Genomic DNA, 20912 nt, shown 5'->3' with positions numbered 1-20912 from the left:
CCCAAACAGTTCTCCATCACGTGACCACAAACCTGACACAGCAGCTGGAACAACTTGAGGAAAACTGGGAACTTATGTCTGTCAAACAGTAATTTCCTCCATCTATCTTATGTTAACATGACGAGCCAGACAAGCAGTTAAACTCGGACGTACTTTTGGGTGATGGGCTGGGGCTGTTGGAGGCGATCTGCCTCATGCGGCTGCCGTGGCAGCTCAGCGCCACCAGCTTAGAAATGATCGCCGTCTTCCCGAAGCCCACGTTTCCAACAACCACCGCCCCTCTATTTTCCGTCAGTTCCGCGTTCCTCAAGTTCTCTTCGATCTGGTGGAAGAGCCAGTCCCGTCCCACAAACACAGAGTCTGTTGTTATGCTTGGCACTTCAAACAACAGGGGCTTCAACAGGATGTCCTGGGGCTTGTAGGGGGCGAATCGTGCTTAGGAAAAGAAAGAAGACCATCGTTTTTCAAAGAGTGTCACAACTTTCTACACTAGAAAACTCAACTTATCATTATGTGTATGTTGCCCTTGGTATAGCCTGTAGTTTTACCCTCAAAGGGATCTGGATTTCCAATCTGATCCTGTTAATATCTGTGTAATACCTCATTTATCATACACCATCGGGACAACAGAGTATCCTACTTAAGTGACTTTCTAGTCCTTTTATGCCGCTAAATTATTCTGAAGACTCAAAGCAGACACAGAGAGAATTCGAGAAAGTGATTCCAAGGGCCAAACCCTGTCTCATCAGTTTATCTCCAACAGTCTTTAAGACACATTTCTTCCGCAACTGTTTGAATGAATGAAGATGTGCCTTCCCGGGAGACAGGACCCCAGCTCTCACTGGGCGGGGCGGGGGCGCGGGGATCACGGTGCTTCGTCCTGAGGGGGGCTCTGTTGACCACATAATAGTGCATTACAGGGGGACGTAGGAGGTGGCAAGACAGCCCAAGGAAGCGAAACAAGGCTGATTCTTCATTGATTACCAAAAAAAAAAAAAGAGGGAGTGTTAAACTACTCCCCACTTCAAAATAATGTATTACAAAATTATTTTTCAGCAGAAGCAAGTTAATCATATATTTCAAGAAGTCCAAAGTTGTGAAAGATGGCCCCTCAGCACACCTTCCAGATAAACTCTTAACACACACACATCATTCACATCTTGTTTTCATGGCAGCTGGTTTAAATGCTGGCTATCACGGACCTTCAGGGTTCAGTGACGGAGCTCGTCACACCCACATGACGGCAGACGGAAGGATACACACCTTTAACTTCCTGCGCCCTACCTCCGGCCGTATTGTGCCACGGTAATCGAATTGACGTTCGAAGAGGAGCATTTCTCTGCCCATCTAAGTAACTCAAATCTTCCAATTTGGTTGAGCTGGTCGCTGTAATATGAAACTGAAGTTTAGTCTCTTCAAAGTTGAGTTTAATATCATAATCAAGGTACTACAATTATAAATCACTAAGCAATTCCGTTCACGCATTCAACAAAACGTACTTCAAAGCGATTTTGGTTTTGCTTGCCCACTCAGGTTTATTTTCCCAGCAATGCTGTTAACCAAAAAGTGGTAAAGAGTTAAGTGCTGCTCATTCTTAAATGAAAGCATGTTGATATGGATGCTAACAGTCTCCACGATTCCTGGAAATAGATAAACCTCACCATAAATTTTTATGAAGAAACGTGACAACCAAGTGTCACTCAGAAAAGCTCCAGTGCTCACGGCCAACACGCAGCACGGAACTGTCCTCTGCAGCCCCGAGAACCTGCGCCGGTGCCAGAGCCCCAGCCTCGCTCATCGCGTGACTGAGCAGCTTCTGCGCGCACACTTCCACTGTGCTCGTTGCAGCCCTCAGCGCCGGCTCTCGGCAGTGAAGTAGCCATGTGGACTTCACTGGGAATAAGCACAGTCCTAAGCCTCAAATATTTACGTGTGTGTGTGTGTATGTATGTATATGCATGACATTATATAATATCCCATATGTATGTACGTTTAAAAATCTAAAAATAAGTAGTCACATCTACCTCTGATCAAATCAGTAAGATTTATAGCACACAGGTACCTTTTAAAAAAGGATTTAGGGTCTGTTCAAACATAGACACAGTTGGATTACAAAAATAACTAATGCAAAATAATTTCACTAATTCTCAGCAAATCTTAGAAGCAAATATACATAGTGTTTTTGTCTTTTAAAAAAACTCCTCTTAATTACAAACATATCCTAGGTCACAATAAGAGAACTCTAAATAAAATTAATTTAATTTGGTTTGTGGGTTAAGTGGCCCAATGTAATGTCCTGTTGCTCTCAGACATACGATGATCCTCCAGGATAATAAAACACAGATGTCATCTGAGGGCAAACGAGGAGGAAGAGGGAGTTACATTCCAAGGCTAACTAAGACTTCCAAGTACTGGAGAAATCGATAGGGGGCCAAGCTTCAAGGGACAGAAGTTGAGTTGGGCCATCTGTCTGCTGAAGACCCCCTAGCTCTGACCCAGCATCCAGCCGCCAACCGGCCCCACCTGCCTGATCTGGGCCCTTCCTATTTTCCCTCCCATGGCCTCAGTCCTTTCCTACCTCACTGTGAGCACCATCCCTTCCCTTCATTCGACGAACACCTGGGTGGCCCCACAGCCAGGCTCTGTGGCAGTGTGTCCCCTCTCGCTGCATTCTCCAAAGGGCAATCAACTGTGTGCCCTGCTTACCTTCCCAGTCCGTGCAGAAACACCCGGCACCTTAACTTTACAACAGCACACACTTATGCTTCCCTGTCCTCTCAGTGCATACCCACCCCCTTTATACACCGTGTGCACATTCACACCAATACTTCACGCACTCTTTCCTGTTGGAAAGAATGCACTAATTCCTTACGCGGGACTTCCAAATGGGCCTGCACTATGGGAATCCAACAGCAGCCTCTGGCTTCTCTGCAGGTCCTTCACGACCAGGCTGTGTGGTTTTGGGCTCCTGCCTGGGACCTGGGCCTCCGACTCAGGCCTCTGCAACTGCCCCTCTCAGTTCATGTTACCATGAACACCCCCCATGTCCAAGGCCAAGGTAGAAGGGACAACCCACAGTTGCCCATAAGCCAGTTCATGCATGTCTGACCTGCTGCTTCTGTGCAGGAGAACACAAAGATGCTTGCAGCCTTGAAAAGGGTTTCCCATTTCCCGCCTCTTTCTGACCTCTTAAAGCATGATGTTCAGTTTATAATTTTATGACAACCAAAAGGATTAAGAATCTGAGACTTATAAATGACTATAAATTATTCCAAAGAAGAGATTGCCCAAAATGCCCTTGTTTGACATAGATGCCGGGGATGGAGTTTCAAATGCCTGTTTTCAGATTTCTGGTCCCCACAGCTTCAACTCCAAAGGGTGCAACAAGTGGCCCCCGCAACTGCACCGTTAAACATGAGTAAGCCGCACGTCGGTGGACCACCGCTCAGCAGGGCTGCAGGCCACCAGCTGCCGGTTGCCTCTGCCTTCTATGGTGTTGGCAAAGCCACTGAGAGAGACTGGAGGGTAGCAGCAGGGAAGCTCCAGCTGCCCAGCTCTGCACCCAGGCATCCCCACCTCGCCGAGCTAGTGTGGGGACCCCACACTGCCTTCTCACACATGCCTACAGTAGGTTCTCAGATACCACCAGTACAAGAATCACACCCGTTTCTGGTATTTACCACTAAATGCTTCCAAAATCCTAAACAGTATGCAGAGCTGAGAAAAATCGGAGACAAAGCAGTAATTTCATGCTGCAATAAACTTACAGAGAACATCTCTACAATCAAATTAATTACACACTTATTGCACGCACATTGGGTCCAACATCTGGGTGAGAAGCACACTGGAATATGTTCAGGAAAGGGTTTTGGGGGGGAATGGAGGGAGGTGAGGTGGGGTGCAGTGGAAGGAGAGGCACAGGGAAACTCCTCTAAGCCAAGCAAAGAGAAACACCTGCCGAAACATCAGGGACTACCCTACAAAAAGTAGATGCCATTAAGTCCAGGCAATAACCAGTTAGAGTTTTAAGAAAACCAGCCAGTAATTATGTTTGTTGGTTTCCTGGAAAATGAAAGAGTGTTCTGTGATCCACTTATGAAGTATTTCAAAAGGAAAAATAAAGTAGTCGAAAATAGCAGAACCTAATTACCCAACTTCTAAATGATGTAAGACAGCACTTTAAAGGGTTCTGATTGTTTCTTAAAGAAAGGGATAGGTGTCCGTACCGGACATTCTGGTGTGACCGACAGCACCGAAACCAATTCCACTCCGCCCACGCCTTTACAAAGAAGACCTCTGTACAGTTGATCTCCAAACCCAGCCATTTTATTTTTATAATCCTGGACATAAAAACGTCACTGCACTGGATGGTTAGTGGTGAACAGACAACCACAGTCCTCTGTAACAGGCTGGATGACAAGAGCAGCCGGCAACCTCAGGAACCTGCTTCCACACTCACGCACCCTGGCGGGACCAGGTCCCTGAGGCCAGCATCAGCATGAACAGAGGCCTTTACCTACCAGCCCTTACTCTGCACACACCACATCAGATCATTTGATGTTTCCTAGCAAATGGACATTTGTGTTTCCATGGATCTCACGTGCAAATACTTCCAGGAGATTACAGTATATGGTCCCTTACATAACACTGTACTCCTTCGCACACCAAGTGTTGCCTACTGCCTTGTTTGTGGCAACTTGCCTCCTAAGCACCACACAAACAGTGCTGCATATGGTATAGACAACCTGAATCTTCTATTCTTTCCAGCAATGCTTGAAAAATCTTGCCCTTCCCTCTTAACTGAGGTTCAGCTTTAGAGGTAGGCGGGCGGGCAATGAAAAATCTACCAGACTTCCAGCTTGCCAACAGATACTATGACGTAAGGGACTTGCCTACTTCCTTTCAAAACATGCTTTTAGTTTATAAAGTGTACAACACAGCAGAAATGAGCAAACCCATTAGGCCAGGCAGTCACTGCTCAAACCCAGAGGTAAAACCCTCCCAGTTGCACGGGAGGCCCTGCCCAAGTGCACGCATAGAAGCTGACGAATGAACACAGCGGAAACCAGAACGCCCTGCTCTGTAATCACTGCGGACGCCTGGAGATGCTCCGCTTGCACCCACTACCACTTCCCCTGGCAGGAGACCACATGAAAGGACATCAGGCAGAACACGTCACCGGAAATGGGGTGCTTCTAACACTGTTGAATTAATTTATTAATGTGTTTCCTAACTTTAAAATAGCTTCATGAAACTGAATACAAGTTTGCTATTTTGTTGAAGTCATAAAAGCTATCCAGTTCTGGGATAATGCAAATGAAGCATCCACTGTAACTAGGTAAATGCAGTCTACAATGCCTTGGGAGCCACCTGCGGTGCCGCAGGTTGGGGGGGGGGGGAAGGACACCAAGGCTCCTGGAGGGACCGTCACTCAGCGCACACACACAGCTCAGCAGTACTTCTTCCCGGCAGACGTGCCAAACCCCTTCTCTGGAACAAGGCCATTTTATTTCCTTTGAAGCAAATTAGAGTGGTGCCTCAGAATTTTTCCATTAGGGCAATTTATTTATCAGCTGCTTCAGAGTTCCATTGTTTAAAAAAAAAAAAAATGAACAACAGCCCGAGTGACCGGCCACATCCCAAAGCAGCAGTATAAATCACAGAAAAATCCTTTGATGTAGGAAGAGAGAACCAGGGTCCGTGCATTAGTGGAGGAGAAATTTTAAGTGTTGCACTCGTGGCAAAGAATGACCAAAACAAGGCCTGGCTGGGTAGCTCAGTTGGTTAGAGCATCATCCCGATATGCCAAGGTTGTGGGTTCAATCCCCCGTCAGGGCACATATGAGAAGCCAACAATGAATCCATAATAAGTGGAACAACCAATCGATGTTTCTGCGTCTAAAATCACTACGTAAATTTTTTTTTAATGACCAAACAAGTTCCTCTTCTATGTACATTCCTCTTCTAAGTTCCACCTAAGGGAAGTGAGTTTAGAAACTCAGGACCTAAAGCAGGCATGACAGCGCAGATGCAGAGCTCCTTGCCCCACCTGCCCCAAACCACTCTCCCTTGCTGGACAGCCACCCACTGGCCAGTCATCTGGCCGCAGGCACCACTTCTGTATCCTCTCCTAGGTCCAGCTGCCCCATCTGCCTGTTTTCAGTTCCTCCACTGCGAGCTCTCACTGCTGCTGCTTATGTGTCGGCTGTGAGATCCCTTCTAACAGAATTATACAGAAACTGGACCGCCCATCTGTATGACGGGTGGGCCTCAGTGATAACAACCAAGTTTGGAAGTTGGATTAGATACTCTTTGCGCTGATATTAACAAACTCACTCAAAAGCATGATTCCTGTTTACCAAGATGTAACACAAAGTCATGAATTTACTCGGGCTTCCAATAACAAAAACAAGGACAGAATTTTCGGTACTTTCTTCCATCACAGACAAAGGGCCATAGAGTCTGAATATCAGATTTAAAGAACCCCAGAGCGGAAGGATCACTTGAGGACCATTCAGTGCAGCCTTATCATGTTTACCCATGGGTACACTGAGGCCTGGAAAAGCTAAGTGCCTGACCACAACGCTGGCGTGTGTCTTAATCAGATTCCCAAGTGTAAGGACTGAACATGGGGCACCTCGGACCCAGTAAGATAACCTTCCGAGAAGTGTGGCCTTACCTGCAACTGAGTTGGGCCGTGGCATTATTAACGAGCTGGAGCTCTGAGAATAAGGGACCGGACCATCTCCAGCTGAGGCTTCAGCTTTGGGCAGCGCACTCTCCGCCGACCCAGTGGGCTCCTCTTCCGCCACGGGGGAGCAGTTATCTGCCCTGCGATCATGGAGCACTCCCTTCTGCACCCCTAACCTTAGGCTTCCATCCTTATTCCATTCCAAACTGGAGCCACTCCGGTCATCATTTTCGGATGAACTTGTAATTGTGGCTGAAATGAAAGACCAAAATACTTTGAAGGAGGCCAGGCAGAGCTGGGGCTGTTGAGAGTTAACACATGCGCACACATATACACACACACCCCTTCCCACGATCCAGGGAAAAATTTCCAGTCCACACAGATTTTTATCAAAGTATGTTTCATACGATGTACTTTGGTAAATTAGAAGAATGTTGCTTATCTGGGGAAATAAACTGCTAAATTATTCTACAGGGGAGGAAAAGAACTCTAATAAAAAGACAATGAAAAAGCTGTCTAAAAGTATCTGAGAGTTAACGGCGTATCTGCGTAATTTGGAGATGATGTTGCCTCTCTTTTTAACACAGATAAATTGCTCACAAAATAATTCATATCTCATTAAATTCCTTTGAACTTTTAAATAATTTTTTTTAATTAACAACATTTGTGTATGGGGGGAGGGAGCAGGGGGTCCCCAAGGTTAATGCAGAAAAGATGCAGAAGAAAAATCTGTAAAAACAAAAATGATTATAGAGTCAAGCAGAGAATTTGGTCTTTAGAATTAGACTTTGGAACATCTGTTCACAACGACCCAGAGAGGCTGACTTGACTCTCTTCCTGTAGCAATAGCAGCACAGAACGGAAAGCCTCTGTGTCAACAGCGCAAGGAAAACACAGCCCGGGCAGCGACTCAGGACCGCAGAATTAAAACTTAAACTCTGAGAAAGAAAACCAGCACACAAGACCCTCTAGAGAGAAGAGGAGGAATATGACGAAGAAAAGCGGCAACACGGTGTGCGGCAGAGTAGGTTTATAGCTGTTTGTATAGTAAATAATACAATAATTAATAAATTCTACAAGAATAAACTCTGTGATTCAAGTACTCACAACTGAGAACCTACCTTTGCCCCACCCCATGTTCGCTCTACGTAGCTTGTGTAAACGGCCACTTCCAATACTGAGCCACATGGCGCCGGTAAGCACCGTTCACCAAGGACACTGGCTTGTGTCCTTGGGACCCAGGACCATGATCTCTGATCCCTTTGAGTCCCCTGTTTGGATCCCGGCAGCCTTGGCCCTTCACTGCTAGACTGAAATGGGGGTGCCTGGGGTCAGAGTACATTCAGAACCCAGCTGCCTGGGTTAAGCTGTTTCATCAACATACCAGGACACAGACTTTTATCAGCAGGCTGGTGAATTAACTCCAAACAGACTCTGTTATCTAGGATCAAAAGGTCCAAAGGGGTTTTATTTATTTTCAGGAAGCTCTTTAAGGTTTAGAAGTAAAGACAAAACAATTTCCCCGCCGGGACTACAGGGCGCTCTGCCCCGATTCTAAAACTCCCTTGCTCCTGCTGCTCCAGTCGGGACTTACTATCCGGTGCTGATCTTTCTGTTTAAAAACCCTCCCTCTTTCCGGTATCTGCCGCCAGGATCTCTTTCTCTGAACAGCTCCGTGTCTGGCACATACTAAGTGCTCCCTAAATGTCTGCTTATTCAATGAGCGAGCAAACGAACAAACTTCTATTTCAGCTGTGGTCACAGACACCACATCTAATCTCATTGCTCTTGGCTCAGGATTGTTGGCGTTATGTCTCTCTGACCAAAGTGTGAATTTATTTGTGATAGGCCCATCATAGCTTTTGGGCATCTGTCATTATTCCCAGCATTTCGAAGTCCTCTATCAGGAGTATTAATACTCATCTCCCCACGTGTCTGGCATCAATCACGGCCTTTACTGTGTGTGTTTTTAATGGATCGTTCATATGAGCATACATAGAGCGAGTATGACTCAACCCTAAGAGTGCCGCTGCTGGTGGCAAGGGCAGCAGCTAACTTTTACCGAAAGTTACCATACGTCAGGGACTGTGCTTAGTGCTCCACAGGCATGCTCTAGTTTATTCGACTGTTGCTCATTAATGGTAAGTATTAATTATAACCCCATTACTAAGTTGTGTATATTTTACAAACCTTCACTTATAAGTCCAGTGTTTGGGACTCGGAATGCTTTTCCCACAGACATGTTGTAATTAGTTAGGTTCCCAGGTCACCCCAATATCCAAGTTACAGGCTGGGGTGGAGGTGATTTGTTTGGTTTGATAGTTGTGTCTGTTTTATATCGGGGCACACATCCTTAGGGTGAAAAATAAAGTCAAAGTGATAGTTTTCCTCTTTTACTTCCCTAAGTGTCACATACTTCAGAACCAAACCTCCAGGGTCCTGAGTCCCAACTCAGACCTCAAGCAGGGGAACAGACAAGGGGCTTCCCTACCCCCTGGCACAAGTGACAGCACCAGAAGCGGGACTTGTAGGTTCCAGGAAGCAGCTGGGGCAGCTGGGTCAGGGCTCCTGGACTGAAGGAACAGGCTGAGGTCCAGTTCTCCCTGTATGGCCAAAGTGCCCAGGCCCTGACAAGTGACACCCTCAGGGCCTGGCGGTGAGCACACAGAAAGTGGGTGGGAGAGAGAGGCCCAGGCGCAGAAACAGCAGCTGAGATGGAAGTCCCAGGCGGGATCACCATTTAAAAAGCAGCATATTATGAGTCAATGATGTGTTTGTAAGTAGGAGACTCTCCCGCTGCCCACATGAAGTTCACCTGGGAGACAGCATCCCCCATCCACACTCACCAGCGCCTTGACAGAAGAGAAGCCAGAAGCTCCGATGCCACGGGCCCACCCACAAAGATGCTCTGCTCAGATCGCCCTACTTCACCAGATTCCTGCCTGGGATCCAACACGAGACCCACCCACATGGCTTGAAGCCCAGGCAGGGTCCTTTCATCGCGGGTCGGGCATGATCAAGCCCTGAAGCAGATACAATGGGGCAGGTAAAGGCCCAACCTGTCCGGTTTCCCTGCGTGACCTCAGCAGCACACCAAGTAGGGCAGCCCCACCGTCTCCGGGAAAGAGAAAGCAGCTTCTTACAACAAATGACAAGCTATTGAAAAATATCTGTGTTTCTTCCAGGCTAGCAGAAATCCAAACTCCTAATTACATTAACCCAGTCACCTTCGAGTTAAAACACACACACACCCCATTTTCACTATGATGATTTTTATTTTAGAACTATAAAAAATAAGTGCCATCTGAACTTTTCTGGAGGCTGGATATCCTTTAAAGTTCCTTAACAACTCAAAAATTCTAACATTTTCTTTCGACCAGTACAGATGCCAGCTTTTGTCAATTATGACTTGCTATCGTCACTCATACCGGGTCCCAGTCTTCCAGCAGCAAGGTTCTGTAAATGAGTGCGGTATCAGGCCTCATGTGTTATCGAGCTGCGAGGTTTCGTGCTGCTCACAATGTGGTATTCGCTTCCGCTTGGTACTGCTCACTAATTCACTTGTGCTCCTTCTGACTCTGCACAGTCTGAAATTCTTTTTAACCACAAACTGTGTGTTATCATCCTCTCTGCAGTAACAGCACAGGGCTATTGTATTTCCAAAATAATTTCAAACTGTATTAGGACACATGCGTGACCGCCACAACCATGAGATGGTGTGGATGGGCTGAGAACCATCAACCCCACCTTACGGACATGGAAACAGAGTCCACACACACAGAGAAACTGATCTCTCTCTCTCTCTCTCTCTCTCACACATACACACACACACACACACACACACACACACACGCGGTTAATGGTGTGCCCAATACCAGTTCTTTTGACTGCACGTGTACTGTGTTTTGAAACTCCCTTTGCCATGCACAGTGTTCAACATGTAGAAGTTGCTTTGTAATTATTTGTGGCTAAGAAATATTTTGCAATTCATGAAGTCTGCTTTGTTAAAAACAGTAGCCCCTGGGCTGGCAGACAGGAGCCAGCCAGAGGCTTAGAAAGGCCAGGAGGGAGGGGTAGCTGGGAGGTGGGGGAAGCAGACAGAGCTACTCAGTCATCAAATGTTTTGCTACGTAAGCCTCTGCAATAAAACTATATTCTTCCTCCTTCCAATTTTCCTTCACCCCCTCTCTGCCTTTTGAAGGTTCTTACTACGTTGAATGCACACTTGATACAGAATCAGGGAAAATAATCCATTTCAGCCCAGGGTCCGACAAGTACTTTGATGGGATATAAATCAAGTTACAGGTTTTAAAGAACATGAAGAAGAAAATTAAACTGACCACACCATTAGTCCAGAATTGTTTAGGAACTAAGGGTCATGGATATCGAATGTAAACCCCATAGACAGCAGAATTCCTTCTGAGCTGTGGAAGAGACAAGCAGTAAAAAATGCAAGGGGCGTGGGCTCAAGCCTTGGAGTCTCCTCTTCTGAGGACCAAGGGTGTGGGTGGGTCCTGAGGGTATGTCTCTCTGAGCCCAGAACAGAGACTTTGTTTTGTCGTTATCTTACAAACATCATCTTATGTATTTAATTGTGTCTCTCTCTGTGTATAGGCCACTAGGAAACTTAAGAGTAGAACATTCTTCCCACGTGTGAGCACAATGAATAAAATCTTATGAGCCTGACTCCTGACTTCATCTTCTCTTGTACTTCCCTTCCCCAACTCATACCTACACTGAAAAAGAAAAATCTTATTGTCCTAAATGTCTACTTGTGAGCATTTTAAATCCATCAGAGGGAGATTAGGAAATAACAAGTGGCCCAATGAACATTATAATACTGTTTACCATGTATGGGCTCTGCCCAAAACCCTTATCTTATCTCAACCCACTTCATACTCCTGTGAGAGGCCGGTGGGCTGGAAAGCCCGACGCCCACAGCCTTGCTGCGCTCCACACTGGTCTGACCACGCCACAGCGTTGGCAGGAAAATTTGAGGCTACACCCCAAATACGTGAATTTATAAATTACATACATGCACTATTCTCATTGATTATAATGTACACCACACACAATGAAAGAAAAAAATGGAAGCCGAAATTTTCTTCAAGTACTCCATAACTGTCCTGCATTCGCTATGTTCGAAGTCAGGGCTCTGTGAAGAAAACCCTTTGTCCTTCTCAGGATTGTGGAGGAAATCAGATGCAACGGCCTAAGTGAAGGGCCTCATATGTCATCAGGACTCAGGAATGTTTTCCTCCCCACTCAACTGAAGAAAAAGTAGCACTAACCCCCCCCCCCCCCCCGCCCCGGTAAACTTCTACATTCAACTTCATAGTAGAAGGGGAGAGTTTAAAAGTTAAAATACTGGACCAGTGAATTAAAGACCAGACAAGAGAGAGATATAGCAGTTGCTTATAAAAGTGAGAAAAGGGAAGAAGTGAATAAGAAAGGAAAACGGAGCTACTGCAGACACTACCTGTTTTGACTCGACCAATTAAAGATCACTAACAACTTCTGAAAGGGAAAGCAGAGAAAGAATAAACAAGTGGGGAAGGATCAGAGGCAAGTCAAGGAAGCAACCTGTGAACACCCTGGTCCTCTCGACCTGACCTAAGCTTTACTCCTTTCCACGGCACTTTTAGGGTCTCCCCGGGGCATAAAGGGAAAAATGGCATAAACGAAGTCAGCCTGCGTGAAACCTTCTGACCACAAATGCGGGCCTGTGCTGCATCCTCCGCCCCACCCACAGGCTGAGAAACCTCGCAGGGAACAGAGTCAGAGGCTCACCTGGAGGAACTGCTCCCTCCCTCCCTCTGCAGAGCAAGGGAAGGGCTCCAGTGTCTGTGCCTGAGCTAAGGCGCCCTTCCCTGGAAGGCCACAGGGAAAGTGGCCTGAGTTACCTTGGGCTCCAGGGAACTCTCTGGCTTCTTCTGCAACTTGTCATGGACAACAGCTTGGCTCCTCTGGCCAGCCTGTGCAATGCACTGCAGAGCCCCACTCCTTTCTGGCCTTGCCCTGTGTTCGGCTTGTGACAGACAGATCTCTGGACCAAATCTCCAGCTCAGTTCTCACTGGGTTGCGCAAGGCGTGCTCTGCTATGACATGCAGCAAGGCCAGGGACCTGAGCCATGCATTCAGAGCAGCATTCTTCAGGCTTTTGATTGTGGGAACACCTAAAGGATCAGCTGGAGCAGGGCGGTGGGGAGGGGAGGACAGACCTGCCTCACTCAGCCACTCGGCCCTAATTCAGCCTGGCACGCAGGTACTAGTCTGCACAGAAAAGCCTCTGGATTCAAACATACACTTTCTAGTGACAGCACACAGCGCTGTGTTTAAAGCTTCATATAACCTGTACACTGAAGGCACAGACAGTGGAGCTTCTTACATAGTCCAAAGGCACCCCAAAGTTCTGGAATCTTCCGCAAAAGAGCACAAGGCACTATAAGCGGTTGGTATTATTATGCACTACAACATACATCTTCCATCAAATATGTCAACCACAGCCATGTTTCAACCCTTTCCAGCAACTGACAGCTTGCTCCGACCCTACGGAGGACAACACACCATCCTTTGGTCCCGCAGGTGGACAGGTTTTGAAATAGATACTGTGCCGTATCTTTATTGTCTCTTATTCCAGTACTGGACAAACTTGCTCTTGGTACACAGTAGGTGCCAATAAAGGCTTGCTACACGGACAGAACGACCAATCTGAATGAAGTACAGCAGGCGCTTTGCTGACTCGAATTATCACCACGGACTTCTTTCCCACATTAAATGCATTACAGAATTATATATGTAAAGGCAATTTTCCTCCTTCACCTAAGAGATTTAAAAAAAGTGCCTGTAATTAAGGATGATTTTTTAAATTGCAGGCAATGTAGTAAAATGAATATTAACACTGATCTGAAACAGTAAATAGTTATTACCAAATCAGTTCCGAAGCGTTTTAATTTAGCGGCAAGCAGGGCAATACCAATGGCAACAAAGCAGCATTAGCATAAAATCAAACGGGCTGGATTTACCAGTTAAAAACGAAAATACAGTACAATTAATTTCTCTTTGCATGTGTTCATCTCTCCTGGGACACAAAGTCCAGGCAATAAAAGATCTAAAGCTTCCTCTGGAATCACTTTCATTTTACAAGCTTAGGAGGGTATAGAAGAGACACAGGAAGATACAAGTCAGCCCATGAAAACTTTTTTTTTTAATATCCTAAGCAAAAAGACAAATATTACCCAACACTAGTAAGTACCAAAATCATAATGATTCCAGTGGCCACTATTTCATTTTAAATCCCTTTTGCAGGAGAAACGTTCTGTGAAGGTATTCCCCCACCTAAATTTATACATGCTTCCCAGTTTCCAAGTGAGAAGGACAAAAGCAAATAAATGCAAGCCCCCTCCCCCCAAAGAAAGGGAACAGGCAGCAGGAAGAACCCAAGTTCTTGCTTTACCCTTTCCAAATTCTGAACACGTAATCATCCTGAAAGACACACACATTCTACCCTGGCCGGGTAGAATGCGATGGCTCAGGTGTTGGGGGGTCTGGCAGGTGAACAGCACACGGCTGCATGCAGGAGACACGCCTAGCAGGGGAGATGGGGCCACTGTCATTTGCAATCCACCCCCTCCCCCTTCCTGGAGCTCTGCTAGCCCCCCCTCTCAAAAGGAAACACATCCAGAGCACCATAAAAGCCGTCTGGGGATAGTAAGTGTCAGCAGGTACAAGCTGACAGTAGAGGAAGGAAATGGAAGGGATGGCTGACTTTTAATGACCTCTGTTCAAAGCCAGGATTTTTCTAATTGCTATCTGCAAGTCCTTGCCCTGGCCACATGCATTAATGGGTAGGGAAGATTTATTACTTTTTAAAATCTTGAGAGGAAAGCTGGGTACTGTTTGTTTCTCCTCATCAAATATACATTTTTCCTTCTGCCTTAAGAGAGAAAAATCCCGTTTCCTTAAAGTAAATGCCCACACATAAAATACTGATCACGATATGGACATAAACAATATGTTTACATCAAAAAATTCTTCAAAACCCACTATTTTCAGTGATGCTATTTAAAAAAATTAGATTGGTTTTCTCACAGGTTCTAATGAAAACATATTTGTTCAAAACTGGGATTAACACAGTTTACAATTTCCATTTGTAACAGCTGGGAGCAAGTTATATAAAGGGACTATCACTAAGAAAAAATGTTTTCCCAGACATGGAGGGAACACCTTGAAAAGCCACTTCTTAAAAATTTTTTTTTTCCTTTTCAAACCAAGTAATTGAAAAACTAGTTTATAATGACTGGGTACAGCTGGGTTTCACATTCAAAGGGTTTTCATATGGCAGGTTAGAAAAATCAGACACTAACTTCTAGATCAGGCCAATGATTTCAATACCTGAAGAACAAAGAATTTTACTTTTTCTTTTTTTTAAAAAAGAAGATATTCATAGGGAATTCAGCCAATCCCATCCAGCTCAGACAGTATTCCTATGTGACACAGTCATCATAGTTCTGAAGACATTCCTGTTGGTAGGACCTGGAGCCCCTGAAGCAGGACAGAGCGGGACGCCCCCCTGCATAACGCAATCAAGTGTGAACAGGGGCGGGGCGGGTTCCGCAGAGACAGACTGGAAGGGGTCCAATAAAGTCTTCTAATGGTTATTAGCCTGCCTTTTCTCCTACTAAGCAGTTCCTAAAAAGAAAATTCTCTTCCCCTGCAATATGTCAAAGCCAGTGGCAACAGGGCATGGGCAGGGAACCCTGTGTCCGGCCCTTGAAGGCCTCCTGGGCATGTGGGAACAAGCTTCCCTCCAGCACTGCGGGGCAAAAACACTTAGATCAAATATAATCAGCATGATGGAAATCAGGTAAGTAGAAGGGGAGGCCCAGGAAGACTTTAAGGATGGGTTAGCACTGTTTGAAATTTACCCTAAATGTCCTACATGAGTTGTCTTAATGCTGTAAGTGGAACTCTGGCCAGAGCCCTACCGTATGGGCGCCTGTAGTTCCCCCAAAGCTTGCGAGGGCACAGTGGCTGTGGGCACCTCACACCAGCCCACCCCCAAGACCTTTGCCACTCTGCCCTGGGCTCTGTGGGGTGACAAATCTTAAACAACTTAAAATGGAAAATTCACCGGAAAGCCTCTTCCTCCCTTCTCTAGGCCCTAAGTAAGTTGCAACCGGGCTCTGAACCAGCCTATTTTATAAGCAGCTGCCAGGCATTCCAAAACAGAAAGCCAAGGTATCTCATTGTCATCTCTGACCACTAGGATCGCTGTGTTCCTGAATATTTTATTCTGTTAAACATTTACGGCTGCCATTCCCAGGCTACACCTTGCAAAAACAAACGTTGATCTTCGGGGAGAAAAAGCACACACGCTGCCCTGGCATTCGCGGAACCACTCTGAGTCACAGCTCCCCGGTCTCGGAGAGGCAGTGGGACCTGCCCACCCTGCCCGGATTCAGGGGGCAGCTCTCTCCCTCCCCTGGCCCCGCCACTCCTGCCTCTCCACAGACAGTGGCTACAGTCTGTCTGGAGAGGAAATACTTGCTTTTTTCTCTTCCCCTTCCTACCACACCTCCAACACGTCCCTTGGCAAAAGACCGTAATTCTGCAGGTCACGAAGGGAGAGAGAACAGAGGAACATTGTCACCAGCACAGCGTTTTCCTCTCAGCCACCTACGGTCCTTGCTCCCTGCGGGAGATGAGCTAAAGCAACATGAAGCACACCCTCTAGTCTGGGGTCTTCCTAAAGGGGGGCTCACCACCTCACATTCCTCCCACTTCTATCTGCTGAGTTAAGGGAACATGTCGATGTGAGCCAAAAAATGACGGATAGCTTCGATGACATAAAATGTGTCATTTAACTTTAAGGACAAAACAGTTTAAAATACAGATGGCATTAAAAGATGTGACAATGCCAGGTTGGACTGGGAATCCCGCACAGCTTCTTTAAAAGCCAACTAAATGGTCCTTCCTTCAATGGATCTTGATAGTAGCAATTCTATTTCTCATTCCCAACACCACACTAGGAGTCCAGCAGAGAGCTGGGATAATTCAGATGAGTCCTCTTCATATGAGACAAAAATAAACAGTGAAACAAGAAAAAACTAAATGGAAAGAACCACTGACGTGTTATGGAGAGCATATAATAAGGGAACTGACCGTTCTGGGACTGAGTGGAACTGTATTAAAAATCAAGCACTAATTAGGAGCCTCAATATTCCTGCAGCTCAGTCTTTCATGGACAACACTGAAAACCAAACCGGCAACTTTTCCTTCCTTCCTTCACAACACTTTAAATTGCGGCACTGCATCTCAACGAGAGAGAAAGAGAGAGAGAGAGAGAATGAAAGAATGTCATTTTTTCTGTTATTGAAAAAGTTTCTAACTGTCAAAACAAGACACTGGCATGGTTGTAGTAAGAGGCACATAACGCCAATGCCAGAACATACAATGAAAAAGGCTGTCCAAACAGAAATGTTGCACTGGCCAACAACTTCTTGAACGAAAGTACTCTACAGAGGAGACGGAATTTCGGCAGAGCTAAGAATGATGTAAAAAACTCATCTGGCTATCACAGAGTTAATACCAGCGATCTAGCAACGGTGAACAGCTCAGAGAGCGACAGGACATGAGAACAGAAGGAACCCTGGGAAAAGTGAGCGGGACTGGACTAGACAGCAGGTGGGGCAGCAGCGTGAGACAAGAATGGGGAATTAGCAAAAGAAGCTCACTTGAAGCAGATGCAGAAGAATTTAAATTTGCTACAAAAACCTCAACCCACCACTTAAATGAAATGCCCAGAATCAGTTAATCTACAGAGACAGAAAGTAGACTGATTAGGGCTGGAGGTGAAGGAGGAAATGAGGTGTGACTGCTAATGGACTCAGGATTCCTTGTTGGGGTGATAAACACGTACTGAAAGAAGAGTGAGGTGATGGTAGCATAACTCTGAATATACCAAAACACCATGCAATGGCTTAAATGGATGAATATTATGGTATGTGAGTTGTATCTCCATAAAGCAATTAACGAAACAAATACCCACCAAAGAGCCTAATCCAAGCGCAAACCGAGGGAGAAGGCCTTGTCATGCTGAGGGCCCCTCACAAATCCACAGTAAGGGCGACACCAGGATACCCACAATCCAGCCCCAGGAAGCTCAGATCTTCTGTGGCAATCTCCAAACTACAACTGGGTGAACCTGCAACTTGGCTTATCAGATTGCACTTGAAAGAGATTGCAGGTCACTCAGGAAAACAAGGAGCTCAAATGTCATTCCATTTGGTTACGGAAGTAAATGGGGTTCAGTCCATAACAGAATGTAAATATCTGTCAAAGACATGTGCATAACTCAGCAAAAGGGAAGGAGCGGAACTGTTCAGCAGAGCACCGGTGTTAAAACAGCAGCACGACCTTAGAGCAGAGCACAATCCGCCCAGGGGTCCCACACGCCTGCTTCCTGACAGGCGCCAAACTGGACACCTGAGACACACAGATGCCCAGGCCTGCCTGCAGGAACTTAGGTGCAGTCCGTCTGGGATTGGATGTAACAACAGGGGCTCTTAAATTCCCGGGATGATTCTGATGTTCCCCTGGGACTAGGAACTACTAACTAATCAGAATGCTTAACTTTACAGAGAGGAAAGAGATGTGCAAAGGACTCAAACGTTGCTCAAGTCACTGGGCTGAGCAGCCTGAGTCAGGCCTAGAATCCTGACCCTCACTTCTGGACAACCAACCGCACACTAACTATGGAGGTGTGGGGACGGGGGATGGGGGAGCATTCTTAGAAAATCCTGGCCTCAAAACTGGTCAGATCCCAGTATGAAAAACTAAAGAACACACACCTGGAAATATGTGGGGACGTAAGTGACCGTGAGATTGGGCTGGGAAGGCTTTGCAATAGGCGTGGATGTCTCTGCCCCGCTGTGTCCCAGTGAGACCCGACCCCCAACAAACGCAGTTCATTAGTGAGGAGGGCAGATTTTCGTAACTTCACAGGCCAGGTCTGACTGGGAAAATTTTTTACCACCTGAGCCCAGCGTTATAAAAGAAACACCAAGGAATGTAAACGCCAATGCTTTATTCTCTCGGCTGTGCATGGAGCCAGAACAGTCTTTGAAGAACGGGGCGGGCCTGGGCCGACCCTCTGAAGAGGAGCCTGGTGAACGAGGGCTCTGGCTGACGCGCACTGAGCCCTCGTGTTACCGAGCGGTGTGTGTCTTACCTATGATTCCACTGTCCTTGCTTTCCAGGGTGGAACTAGGGCTGCTAACGGTCTCGCAGGGACTTTTGCTGGCTGCAGTCTTGCTGACACAGCTATTCAAGGTTGAGCAGGGGCTATCGGTGCTGGGAGATGCGGTGCTGCTTGTTAGTGTGGAGCAAGGACTGATGCCTTGGCTCAGAGCTGTGCACTGTAAGACGAACGGAAGGAGGAGTTAGCAGGGCCCACACCAGTCGTGTCTACACCTTCTTTTGTCTTTGATGCTGAAACAAAAAAACTAAAAACAGGAAGCTGGAAAATAGTTTTTAAAATCTTGGGAGCTTAATATCTATACGGGTCTTCCAAATTTTAAAAGAGAAACATCCTTGATCTGTTCCCCTCTCTTGTGATTTTTTCTACTTCACGGCAAGGGCAGCCTTAGAAATAATGTAGTGGGAATGCACATTTGTGAAACAGAAATAGCAAGCGGGCAGACTTCCTCTCATTTCAAGTCTGCTGAAGACAAATGGGTTCTTTGACCTCTGTACGGAAAATCTGGGCACTCTGTTTTCGTAATGTTTCACAAGCCCTGCAACCTGATTCAATTCCGCAAGATTTATGGGCTCTGGGAGCGGGGGAGGGAGACTGGTGGTCACTGCATCTCAGCGGAGGCATGGCACCCATGCAGAGACCCTGGCCCGGGGCGCAAGCGCCCTCCGGTCCCTCACTGCTATTCACACAGACACATCCCCTCTCTCCTTGAGGAAGTGGCAGGCTGCTGTGCCCCAGGGTGGGGAGTGCATTCTGGTGGATGAACCACTGGGTCTCCTCTCATTTTGTCTTGGGCTCATCGCCTATAAATCTTCTCCTCACCCCACTGACCCTCCAAAATCTCAAGTGCTAAAAAAAGCAGCCAGATGAGAAGAATGGTGCCATAAAGATAAAAGTAGTCTCATTACTAAGGAATTCTCTCAGCCACTTTCATTCATTTAGCCACTCTTCTCCGGGTGGTGACTGGAAGGTTAATGTGGACATTTTCTTAAGTTCTGCACCCTCCTGCATCTCCCACCTCCCCACTGCAAAAACCCACAAGCAGTTGCAATAAATTTCAACACGCAGCAGCTCAAACTCATCTGGCTGAACAATGACTTCCCCACTCGAGGAAGGGGAGAAGACGGCCATCCCTCCATTCATCCTCTGAGCAGGTGTGGCATGCAGTGGCTTCCTCGGGCATTACCATGGTTTCATTTTTTTCTTCAATGGTTATGTGTGTGGCACTTGGGATCCCTTCTCCCAGTAAAAATCCCAGCCTTGTCAACAGTTCTTGAGCTGCCGGCGAACAGCTCGGTTCATTATCGGCCTTCGCTTCTGGAACAAAGAAAAGAAAACAATGAAGATGCCCCTCTGGGGAGTTCCAGCATCACATCTGGAGGAGCTGGCACCATGGCTGCTTGCCCGGGGCCTTTGCATATTTTTATAAAATGCACAAAGTTCAACAATGTTGCCTGTCCTCTAGCCATACATTCTAATTAAGAGGCTGTGACAGGTGAGGAAAACAGTAAAAGGGAAACTCCAAGTGCAGGAGGTGAACTATTTGACCTGAATCAGAAGAGCCCAGTGCCATGACCTGAAAGCAATTCTTAGTTCCCTGTTGTGTGAAAACGGGTACAGCAGACACCAAAGTAGAAAAAGGCCTATGCTGCAGCCTCCTCTTGAAGAGCACAGTGTGGCCGATGCCCACAGGAGGCTGAAATAAAGTAAAACCCGAGAGGCATGCTAGCAGAGGCAGGCAGGCTACCTAGATGTTGGGGTAAAACTGAAATGCAAGTTCTCATTAAAACAAGGCAGGGGCCTGAGCACTTCGGTGGACACTGCTCTGCACACCCCAGAGCAGTGAAAGACACCCAGAATTCCAACTCAAGGGGCACTCATTAGAAGTCCAAGTTGAAACAAAGATTTTTAAATCCCAGTCCTAAGAGAAATGGGTCCTAAGAGATAAGATCCAGTAACACA

The 20912-nt window shown here is 46.5% G+C and overlaps 1 protein-coding gene across 7 annotated transcripts in view; it reads right to left on the bottom strand.

Moving 5' to 3' along the window:
- Nucleotides 1–20912, bottom strand: part of TANC1 (tetratricopeptide repeat, ankyrin repeat and coiled-coil containing 1) — a 217733-nt gene that overhangs the window by 56683 nt on the left and 140138 nt on the right. For 6 of the 7 annotated variants that reach the window (XM_024579816.4, XM_045187354.3, XM_024579817.4 and 3 more), the window contains 5 exons: nt 20137–20267; nt 18924–19110; nt 6680–6943; nt 1264–1386; nt 154–435 (listed from right to left, as the gene is read on the bottom strand). In XM_024579816.4, coding sequence (XP_024435584.2) covers nt 154–435; nt 1264–1386; nt 6680–6943; nt 18924–19110; nt 20137–20267 — 987 coding nt within the window. Of the gene's footprint in view, nt 1–153; nt 436–1263; nt 1387–6679; nt 6944–12594; nt 12787–18923; nt 19111–20136; nt 20268–20912 lie in introns of those variants that run through there. The other variant, XM_045187361.3, reaches the window with a different exon arrangement.

Source organism: Desmodus rotundus, chromosome 2, assembly GCF_022682495.2.
Source record: "Desmodus rotundus isolate HL8 chromosome 2, HLdesRot8A.1, whole genome shotgun sequence".
Classification (NCBI taxonomy): Eukaryota; Metazoa; Chordata; class Mammalia; order Chiroptera; family Phyllostomidae; genus Desmodus; species Desmodus rotundus.
The sequence above is the reverse complement of the archived record's forward strand: the minus strand, read 5'-3'. Positions and strand labels throughout refer to the sequence as shown.